The sequence below is a fragment of the Chiloscyllium plagiosum genome, chromosome 12 (genome assembly GCF_004010195.1).
Source record: "Chiloscyllium plagiosum isolate BGI_BamShark_2017 chromosome 12, ASM401019v2, whole genome shotgun sequence".
Lineage (NCBI taxonomy): Eukaryota > Metazoa > Chordata > Chondrichthyes > Orectolobiformes > Hemiscylliidae > Chiloscyllium > Chiloscyllium plagiosum.
Genome location: NC_057721.1, coordinates 22,817,237 through 22,828,418, shown reverse-complemented (window position 1 = coordinate 22,828,418; position 11,182 = coordinate 22,817,237). Strand labels below are relative to the sequence as shown.

At 57.6% G+C, this 11,182-nt stretch overlaps 1 protein-coding gene across 2 annotated transcripts in view; it reads right to left on the bottom strand.

Moving 5' to 3' along the window:
* Positions 1 to 244: 244 nt before the first annotated feature.
* The window catches only part of LOC122555070 (wnt inhibitory factor 1-like), a 32,778-nt gene continuing 21,840 nt past the window's right edge, over positions 245 to 11,182 (bottom strand). For both annotated transcript variants that reach the window (XM_043700731.1, XM_043700732.1), the window contains 4 exons: positions 6,685 to 6,780; positions 5,862 to 5,984; positions 2,500 to 2,595; positions 245 to 1,465 (listed from right to left, as the gene is read on the bottom strand). In XM_043700731.1, coding sequence (XP_043556666.1) covers positions 1,452 to 1,465; positions 2,500 to 2,595; positions 5,862 to 5,984; positions 6,685 to 6,780 — 329 coding nt within the window. In that variant the 3' untranslated portion in view covers positions 245 to 1,451. The remainder of the gene's footprint in view (positions 1,466 to 2,499; positions 2,596 to 5,861; positions 5,985 to 6,684; positions 6,781 to 11,182) is intronic.

Here is an 11,182-nt window from a genome sequence, read left to right as displayed (position 1 = left end):
TTCACCCCGTATCGGATGGGAACCAAGGGTGGAGGGGGGAGAAATGGAGAAAGGAATACCGAGGGCTGGAGGTGATGATAAAGATAGAGAGGAGTATAGGAGTTGGAGGATGTTATGAAGATAGTGAGGGGTGTAAGGGGTAACAGAGATAGGTAAGGGTTTAGAGTCTGGCCAAGGTGACAGAGATAGGGAGGGGATGAGGGAGGGGTTCGGTGCTGGAGGAGATTACAGCCACAGGGAGAGGTTCAGGGGCTGGAGCAGGTTATGGAGATAGGGAAGGGTGTATGTGTTGGAGGAAGTGACAGAGATAGGGAGGGGATGTAGGGGCTAGAGTAGGTGACAGAGTGAGGGATTGGGTACTGATAGCCGGTGGGTCCCGATGAGTGCTGGGTACCGGTGGGTACTATGTCCCTGTGGGTGCTAGATGCCATTGGGGACTGTCCCTGTGGGTGCTGGGTACAAGTGGATGCTGGTGGGTGTAGGGTGCTGGTGAGGGCTGGGTGCCGGTGGGTGCTGTGTCCCAGTAGGGGCTGGGTGCCATTGGGTGCTGTGTCCCTGTGGGTGCTGTGTGCCAATGGGTGGTAGGTGCTGGTGGGGGTTGTCCCTGTGGGTGCTGGATACAAGTGGGTGCTGGTGGGTGTCGGGTGCCGGTGAGGGCTGGGTGCCGGTGGGTGCTGTGTCTCAGTGGGGGCTGGGTGCCATTGGGTGCTGTGTCCTGGTGGTTGCTGGATGCCAGTGGGGGCCATCCCGGTGGGTGCTGGGTGCCGGTGGGTGCTGAGTCCCGATAGGTGCTGGGTCCCGGTGGGTGATGCGTGTCAGTGGGGGCTGGATCCATGTGGATGCAGTGTCTCTGATGGTTGCTAGATGCCAGTGGGTGCTGTGTCCCCGTGGGTGCTGGCGTTGGTGGAGGCTGGGTCCTGGCGTTGCTGTGCCATGGTGGGTGCTGTGTCCTGGTGGGTGCTGGGTGCCAGTGGGGGGGGGTTGTGTCCTGGTGGGTGTTGGTGGGTGCTGGGTGCCATTGGGGGCTGGGTCCTGCTACGTGCTATGCCCCAGTGGATGCTGGGTCCCATTGGGTGTTGTGCCGCAGTGGGTGCTGGATGCCAGTGGGTGCGGGGTCCCAGTGGGTGCTGTGTCCCGGTGTTGCTGTGCCCTGGTGGGTGCTGGGTCCCAATGTTGCTGTGCCAGTGGGTGCTGCAATGCAAACACACTGATGAGATAGCAGTGATGGGGATAGGAGCTGTCCTCAGTCACTAGCTACTACCCTCGACGTGTGGTCAGGCTGTGGGTGCTGACTGAGTTTCAGACCAATGGATGGACAGAGTGTGGAAGTGAGCTCGGGGAGTGGGGCCTGAGATGACAGTGACAGGGATACCGAGTTAGATTATGGGAACAAAGCAAAGCAGACTGGGGTCTGAGCAGCCAGATATCCAGCTGGAGGAGGGTGGTTTTGTTCAGCGTCTCCTCACTGTGGAAAGAATCCAGAAAAAAATTAGTTTACTCACAGAGAACACTCATCGGGATGGACCCCATCTTATTGACTACATATCAAATATACAGAACAATGCCAGGAGGCCATTTAGCCCCAACTCCAGCCTGTTACACAAGAGAACACCTGGAGGCCATTCAGCCCCTCTTCCAATCTGTTACACAGGAGAATAACTGGAGGTCATTCAGCCCCTTCTCCAGCCTGTTACACAGGAGAACAGCAGGAGGCCAATTATTACTGGGACATGGGCATTACTGGCTGGGCCCAGCATTTATTACCCTTTCCTCGTTGCCCCCCTTGAAAAGGTGGGGGTGAGCTTCCTTCTTGAACCGCTGCAATCCATGTGCTGTATGCGGAAGTACAATGTCCCTTAGCGGGGGAATGCCAGGATTCTGACCCAGTGACACTGAAGGAACGGTGATATATTTCCAAGTCAGGATGGTGAGGGGCTCAGAGGGGAACTTGAAGTGTGGTGGTATTCCCATGTATTTGCTGCCCTTGTCCTTCTAGATGGAAGTGGTTGTGAGTTTAGAAAGTGCTATCTGATGATCTTTGATGAGATTCTGCAGTGCATCTTGTAGATGGTACATACAGCTCCTTCTGAGCGTTGGTGGGGGAGGGAATGGATCCTTTTGGATGTGGTGCCAATCAAGTGGAAGCTGTTTTGTCCTGGATGGTGTCAAGCTTCTGGCGTGTTGTTCAAGCTGCCCCCTTCCAGGGCAAGTGGGGAGTATTCCCTCACATTCCTGACATGTGTCTTATAGATGGTGGAACAGTCTTTGGTGGGTCAGGAGGTGAGTTACTCACTGCAGGATTCCCAGCTACTGACCTGCTCTTGTAGCCACTGTGTTGATGTGGTGAGTCCAGTTGAGTTTCTGGTCAATGGTAACTCCCAAGATGTTGTTTGTAGGGGATTCATTGAGGTAACACCATTGAATGTCAAAGGACAGTGGTTAGGTTGTACCTTATTGGAGATTGTCATAGCATTAGCTGCTAGGAGGTACAATACTTACCCACTTCACAGGCTGCTCCAGAAAACCAGGGAAAGCAGGAGCAGTGGTTTGGAATCAGACACACCCCCAGGTTTCGACATGGTTTATCACATATTGCTGTGAGAGAGGAGAACATTCATACATCATAAACTCAACACAAGGCAACAGCATGAATGTCCCAGCTCTGCCCAAATCACCAGCAGGCTCAGAGTGCTCAGCAACCCTCTCCTCAGCACTGACCCTCCGACAGTGCAACACTTCCTCAGCACAGACCCTCCGACAGTGCAACACTCCCTCAGCACAGACCCTCCGACAGTGCAACACTTCCTCAGCACAGACCCTCCGACAGTGCGACACTCCCTCAGCACAGACCCTCCGACAGTGCGACACTCCCTCAGCTCTGACCCTCCGACAGTGCAACACTTCCTCAGCACAGACTCTCCAACAGTGCGACACTCCCTCAGCACAGACCCTCCGACAGTGCAACACTCCCTCAGCTCTGACCCTCCGACAGTGCAACACTCCCTCAGCACAGACCCTCCGACAATGCGACACTCCCTCAGCACTGACCCTCCGACAGTGCGACATTCCCTCAGCGCTGACCCCCTGACATTGCAACACTCCCTCAGCTCTGACCCTCCGACAGTGCCATACTCCCTCAGCACTGACCCTCAAACTGTGCGGCACTCCCTCACCACTGACCCTCTGAGAGTGTGGCACTTCCTCAGCACTGACCCTCCAACAGTGTGGCACTCACTCAGCCCTGACCCTCCAATATGACAGGGTCTGTTCCTTCAGCATTGACCCTCCAACAGTGCGGCGCTCCGTCAGCGCTGACCCTCTGACAATGCTGCACTCCCTCAGCACTGACCTTCCGACAGTGCACGTTCCCTCAGTGGTGACCCTCCAACAGTGCAGTGCTCTGTCAGTGCTGACCTTCTGACCTTGCAGCACTCCCTCAGCACTGACCTTCCGATAGTACCCGTTCCCTCAGCACTGACCCTCCGAGAGTGTGGCACTCCCTCAGCACTCTTCCTCTGACATTGACCGCTCCCTCAGCAATAATCCTCCGACAGTGTGACACACTTTCAGCACGGACCCTCCGACAGTGTAGCATCCTCTCAGCACTGACCTTCCGACATGTGGAGCTCCCTCAGCACTGACGCTCCAACAGTGTTGAGCTCCCTCAGCACTGACCCTCCAACAGTGTTGAGCTCCCTCAGCACTGACCCTCAAGCAGTGTGGAGCTCCCTCAGAACTGACCCTCCAGCAGTGTTGAGCTCCCTCAGCACTGACCCTCAAGCAGTGTGGAACTCCCTCAGCACTGTCCCTCCAGCAGTGTTGAGCTCCCTCAGCACTGACCCTCCAACAGTGTTGAGCTCCCTCAGCACTGACCCTCAAGCGGTGTGGAACTCCCTCAGCACTGACCCTCCAGCAGTGTGGAGCTCCCTCAGCACTGTCCCTCCAGCAGTGTGGAGCTCCCTCAGCACTGACCCTCCAGCAGTGTGGAACTCCCTCAGCACTGACCCTCCAGCAGTGTGGAGCTCCCTCAGCACTGACCCTCAAGCAGTGTGGAGCTCCCACAGAACTGACCCTCCAGCAGTGTGGAACTCCCTCAGCACTGACCCTCCAGCAGTGTGGAGCTCCCTCAGCACTGTCCCTCCAGCAGCGTGGAGCTCCCTCAGCACTGTCCCTCCAGCAGTTTGGAGCTCCCTCAGCACTGTCCCTCCAGCAGTGTGGAGCTTCCTCAGCACTGACCCTCCAGCAGTGTGGAGCTACCTCAGCACTGACCCTCCAGCAGTGTGGAGCTACCTCAGCACTGTCCCTCCAGCAGTGTGGAGCTCCCTCAGCACTGACCCTCCAGCAGTGTGGAGCTTCCTCAGCACTGACCCTCCAGCAGTGTGGAGCTCCCTCAGACCTGACCCTCCAGGAGTGTGGAACTCCCTCAGCACTGACCCTCCAGCAGTGTGGAGCTCCCTCAGAACTGACCCTCCAGCAGTGTGGAGCTCCCTCAGCACTGTCCCTCCGACAGTGTGGAGCTCCCTCAGCACTGTCCTTCCAGCAGTGTGGAGCTACCTCAGCACTGACCCTTCAACAGTGTGGAGCTTCCTCAGCACTGATTCCCTCGACAGTGTAGAGCTCCCTCTGCACTGATCCTTTGACAAGTGTGGAGCTCCCTCAGCACTGACCCTCCGACAGTGTGGCACTCCCTCATCACTGACCCTCCAGCAGTGTGGAGCTCCCTCAGCACTGTCCCTCCAGCAGTGTGGAGCTCCCTCAGCACTGTCCCTCCAGCAGTGTGGAGCTCCCTCAGCACTGACCCTCCAGCAGTGTGGAGCTCCCTCAGCACTGACCCTCCGACAGTGTGGAGCTCCCTCAGCACTGTCCCTCCAGCAGTGTGGAGCTCCCTCAGCACTGTCCCTCCAGCAGTGTGGAGCTCCCTCAGCACTGACCCTTCAACAGTGTGGAGCTACCTCAGCACTGACCCTTTGACAAGTGTGGAGCTTCCTCAGCACTGACCCTCCGACAGTGTGGAGCTTCCTCAGCACTGTACCTCCAGCAGTGTGGAGCTCCCTCTGCACTGACCCTTTGACAAGTGTGGAGCTTCCTCAGCACTGACCCTCCGACAGTGTGGCACTCCCTCAGCACTGTCCCTCCTGCAGTGTGGAGCTACCTCAGCACTGACCCTTTGACAAGTGTGGAGCTTCCTCAGCACTGACCCTCCGACAGTGTGGCACTCCCTCAACACTGACCCTCCAACAGTGCAAAACCCTCTCAGCACTGACCCTCAAACAGCTTGACAATCCCTTAGCACTGGCCCTCTAACAGTGCTGCACTCCCACAGCACTGACCTTCTGACAATGCCCGTTTCCTCAGCACTAACCCTCTAATAGCGCAGCACACCCTCAGCACTGACCCTCCGACAGTGTGGCACACCCTCAGCCTTGACCCTCCGACAGTGTGGCCCACCCTCAGCACTGACCCTCCAACAGTGCGGCACACCCTCAGCACTGACCCTCCGACAGTGCGGCACACCCTCGGCCTTGACCTCCAACAACAATGCGGCACTCCTTCAGCACTGACCCTCCAACAGTGTGGTGCTCCCTCAGCATTGACTCGCCAACTGTGTAGAGCTCCCTCAGCACTAACCATCCGACAGTGTAGAGCTCCATTAGCATTGACCCTCCTACAGTGTGGCACTCCCTCAGCACTGACCCTCTGACAGTGCGGAGCTCCTTCAGCAGTGACTCTTTGACAGTGCGGAGCTCCCTCAGCACTGATCCTCCGACAGTGCAGAGCTCTCTCAGCACTGATCCTCTGACAGTGCAGCGCTCCCTCAGTGTTGGGGAGCTGACAGGTCAGGTTGTGGTATATAATGTTACCGATACAGGATCTCCCATCGTTGGCGAGGCGGTACCCTGACTGACAGGTACATCGGAAGGATCCTGGAGTGTTGATGCAGCCGTGTTGGCATCGTGCAGTCCCAGTCTCACACTCATTGACATCTGTTTGCAAAGAACAAGGACAGGAAATGGCCTGTATCCTGTTACCCCCTCAATCACTCACCCTCACTCTGTTTTTACCTAACTTATTGCCCCCTCATCTCCCACCTTCACACTGTAACCCATTAACAACTCAATCCTCTACACTCACTCTGTAATCCATAAACCCCTCTTCCCCCATCTTCACTCTGTCAGCTATTACGCCCACACTCCCCCACCCTCACTCTGTAACCCATTCCCCACACAATCTCCCACCCTCACACTGTAACCCACTGCCCCCTCAATCACCCACCCTCACTCTGTAACCCATTACCACCTCACTTCTCCACCCTCACTCTTTAACCCATTACAACCTCACTTCACCACCCTCACTCTGCAACCTATTACCCCATTCTCACCTGCCCTCGCTCTGTAACCTATTCCCACTCATTTCCTCGCTGGAGAGAGCCATTACCATCACAAGAGATAGTCCATTCTCTTCTCCCTTTCGGACCCGAGCTTACGCGTGTTTAACATCCTTGTTCTCTCCTCTATCACCACAAGGAACAACAACTTTGGGTTTTGCACTGGTCCTTCACATCATCAGTTTCCCTCACTTGCCCGCACCCACACTGTGCCTCAGTAAAACCCTCCCTCCTTAAGGCAACAGTCTGTGAGGGATGTCACAGCGAGAGAGGAAATTTACACCTGATCTGTCTCTTACCGATTGTGCACTGTGGTCCTGTTAACCCAGGAGGGCACGTGCACTGGTTTGGAGCCTGACATCGCTGAGGAGGTAGGCACGCAGGGCTGCAGATGGCTGTGGGGGAAGGGGACAGGTGCTATGTTAATTCAACACTGAACCAAACAATCAGCTGGAACCTTATCATTCAGCCATCCACTTCACCCTGTTGTAGTGTGATCACATGACCCTCTGTGCTGCAAGAGTCATATTCCCCTGAACTCACTGAGAACTCCCCTCCCGCAGAACCTGGCAGGCGAGGTGAATGTGACTCCCCTCCTTGTCTCTACAGGTGGGTGTGAACCCCCTCCCTGACTGTCCAGGTGAGTGTGGATCCTCTCCCTGCCTGTCCAGGTGAGTGTGGATCCTCTCCCTGCCTGTCTGGGTGAGTGTGAATCCCCTCCCTGCCTTTCCAGGTGAGTGTGAATCCCCTCCCTGCCTGTCCGGGTGAGTGTGAATCCCCTCCCTGCCTGTCCAGGTGAGTGTGGATCCTCTCCCTGCCTGTCCGGGTGAGTGTGAATCCCCTCCCTGCCTTTCCAGGTGAGTGTGAATCCCCTCCCTGCCTGTCCGGGTGAGTGTGAATTCCCTCCCTTCCTGTCCGGGTGAGTGTGAATCCCTTCCCTGCCTGTCCGGGTGAGTGTGAATCCCCTCCCTGCCTGTCCAGGTGAGTGTGAATCCCCTCCCTGCCTGTTCGGGTGAGTGTGAATCCCCTCCCTGTCTGTCCGGGTGAGTGTGAATCCCCTCCCTGCCTGTCCGGATGAGTGTGAATCCCCTCCCTGTCTGTCCAGGTGAGTGTGAATCCCCTCCCTGTCTGTCCAGATAAGTGTGGATCCTCTCCCTCCCTGTCCAGGTGAGTGTGAATCCCCTCCCTGTCTGTCCGGGTGAGTGTGAATCCCCTCCCTGCCTGTCCGGGTGAGTGTGGATCCTCTCCCTCCCTGTCCAGGTGAGTGTGAATCCCCTCCCTGCCTGTCTGGGTGAGAGTGAATCCCCTCCCTGCCTGTCCGGGTGAGTGTGAATCCCCTCCCTGTCTGTCCGGGTGAGTGTGAATCCCATCCCTGCCTGTCCGGGTGAGTGTGAATCCCATCCCTGCCTGTCCGGGTGAGTGTGAATCCCCTCCCTGCCTGTCCAGGTGAGTGTGAATCCCCTCCCTGCCTGTCCAGGTGAGAGTGAATCCCCTCCCTGCCTGTCCGGATGAGTGTGAATCCCCTCCCTGTCTGTCCAGGTGAGTGTGAATCCCCTCCCTGTCTATCCAGGTGAGTGTGAATCCCCTCCCTGCCTGTCCAGGTGAGTGTGGATCCTCTCCCTCCCTGTCCAGGTGAGTGTGAATCCCCTCCCTGCCTGTCCGGGTGAGTGTGAATCCCCTCCCTGCCTGTCCGGCAGTGTGTGAATTCCCTCCCTGTCTGTCCAGGTGAGTGTGAATCCCCTCCCTGCCTGTCTGTCCAGGTGAGTGTGAATCCCCTCGCTGCCTGTCCAGGTGAGAGTGAATCCCCTCCCTGCCTGTCCAGGTAAGTGTGAATCCCCTCCCTGTCTGTCTGGGTGAGTGTGAATCCCCTCCCTGCCTGTCCGGGTGAGTGTGAATCCCCTCCCTGCCTGTCCGGGTGAGTGTGGATCCTCTCCCTGCCTTTCTGGGTGAGTGTGAATCCCCTCCCTGCCTGTCCGGGAGTGTGTGAATTCACTCCCTATCTGTCCAGGTGAGTGTGAATCCCCTCCCTGCCTGTCCAGGTGAGTGTGAATCCCCACCCTGCCTGTCCAGGTGAGAGTGAATCCCCTCCCTGCCTGTCCGGATGAGTGTGAATCCCCTCCCTGTCTGTCTAGGTGAGTGTGAATCCCCTCCCTGTCTGTCCAGGTGAGTGTGGATCCTCTCCCTCCCTGTCCAGGTGAGTGTGAATCCCCTCCCTGCCTGTCCGGGTGAGTGTGAATCCCCACCCTGTCAGTCCGGGTGAGTGTGAATCCCCTCCCTGCCTGTCCCGGTGAGTGTGAATCCCGTCCCTGCCTGTCCAGGTGAGTGTGAATCCCCTCCCAGCCTTTCCAGGTGAGTGTGAATCCCCTCCCTGCCTGTCCAGATGAGTGTGAATCCTCCCCCTGCCTTTCCAGGTGAGTGTGAATCCCCTCCCTGCCTGTCCAGATGAGTGTGAATCCTCTCCCTGCCTTTCCAGATGAGTGTGAATCCCCTCCCTGCCTGTCCGGGTGAATGTGAATCCCCTCCCTGCCTGTGAGTGTGAATCCCCTCCCTCCCTGTCCAGGTGAGTGTGAATCCCCTCCCTCCCTGTCCAGGTGGGTGTGAATCCCCTCCCTGCCTGTCCAGGTAAGTGTGAATCCCCTCCCTGCCTTTCCAGGTGAGTGTGAATCCCCTCCCTGCCTGTCCGGATGAGTGTGAATCCCCTCCCTGCCTATCCAGGTGGGTGTGAATCCCCTCCCTGCCTGTCCACGTGAGTGTGAATCCCCTCCCTGCCTGTCCGGATGAGTGTGAACCCCCTCCCTGCCTGTCCGGGTGAGTGTGAATCCCCTCCCTGCCTGTCCGGGTGAGTGTGGATCCTCTCCCTGCCTTTCTGGGTGAGTGTGAATCCCCTCCCTGTCTGTCCAGGGGACTGTGAATTCCTTCTCTGTCAGTCTAGGTGAGTGTGAATCCCTTCCCTGCCTGTCTGGGTGAGTTTGAATCCCCTAGCTACCTATCCAGGTGAGTGTGAATCCCTTCCCTGCCTCTCCAGGTGAATGTGAATCCCCTCCCTGTCAGTCCAGGTGAGTGTGAATCCCTTCCCTGTCTATCCAGCTGGGGATGAATCCCTTCCCAGCCCGTCTGGGTGAGTGTGAATCCCCTCCCTGCCTCTCCGGGTGAGGGAGAAGCCCCTCCCCGTCAGCCCAAGTGAGTGTGAACCCCCTCCATGTCTGTCCAGGTGGGTGTGAATCCCCTCCCTGTCTATGTAGATGAGTGTGAACCCCCTCCATGTCTGTCCAGGTGGGTGTGAATCCCCTCCCTGTCAGTCCAGGTGAGTGTGAATCCACTCCCAGCCCGTCTGGGTGAGTGTGAATCCCCTAGCTACCTATCCAGATGAGTGTGAATCCCCTCCCTGCCTGTCCAGGTGAGTGTGAATCCCCTCCCAGTCTATCCAGGTGAGTGTGACTCCCCTCCCTGTCAGTCCAGGTGGGTGTGAATCCCCTCCCTGTCAGTCCAGGTGAGTGTGAATCCCCTCCCTGTCTGTCCAGGTGGGTGTGAATCCCCTCCCTGCCCGTCCGGATGAGTGTGAATCCCCTCCCTGCCTGTCCAGGTGAGTGTGAATCCCCTCCCTGTCTATCCAGGTGAGTGTGACTCCCCTCCCTGTCAGTCCAGGTGGGTGTGAATCCCCTCCCTGTCAGTCCAGGTGAGTGAGAATCCCCTCCCTGTCTGTCCAGGTGGGTGTGAATCCCCTCCCTGTCAGTCCAGGTGAGTGTGAATCCACTCCCAGCCCGTCTGGGTGAGTGTGAATCCCCTCCCTGCCTGTCCGGGTGAGTGTGAATCCCCTCCCTGCCTGTCCAGATGTGTATGAATCCCCTCCCTCTCTCCAGGTGAGTGTGAATTCCCTGCCTGTCTGTCCAGGTGAGTGTGAATCCACTCCCTGTCTATCCGGGTGAGTGTGAATCCCCTCCCTGTCAGTCCTGTTGAGTGTGAATCCCCTCCCTGCCTGTCTGGGTGAGTGTGAATCCCCTCCCTGTCTGTCCAGGTGAGTGTGGATCCTCTCCCTGCCTGTCTGGGTGAGTGTGAATCCCCTCCCTGCCTTTCCAGATGAGTGTGAATCCCCTCCCTGCCTGTCTGGATGTGGGAACCCCATCCCTGCCTGTCCGGGTGTGTGTGAATCCCCTCCCTGCCTGTCCGGATGAGTGTGAATGCCCTCCCTGCCTTTCCAGGTGAGTGTGAATCCCCTCCCTGCCTGTCTGGGTGAGTGTGAATCCCCTCCCTGCCTGTCCGGGTGAGTGTGAATCCCCTCCCTGCCTGTCCAGGTGAGTGTGGATCCTCTCCCTGCCTGTCTGGGTGAGTGTGAATCCCCTCCCTCCGTCCAGGTGAGTGTGGATCCTCTCCCTGCCTGTCTGGGTGAGTGTGAATCCCCTCCCTCCGTCCAGGTGAGTGTGGATCCTCTCCCTGCCTGTCTGGGTGAGTGTGAATCCCCTCCCTCCGTCCAGGTGAGTGTGGATCCTCTCCCTGCCTGTCTGGGTGAGTGTGAATCCCCTCCCTCCCTGTCCAGGTGAGTGTGGATCCTCTCCCTGCCTGTCTGGGTGAGTGTGAATCCCCTCCCTCCCTGTCCAGGTGAGTGTGGATCCTCTCCCTGCCTGTCTGGGTGAGTGTGAATCCCCTCCCTCCCTGTCCAGGTGAGTGTGGATCCTCTCCCTGCCTGTCTGGGTGAGTGTGAATCCCCTCCCTCCCTGTCCAGGTGAGTGTGGATCCTCTCCCTGCCTGTCTGGGTGAGTGTGAATCCCCTCCCTGTCAGTCCAGGTGAGTGTGAATCCC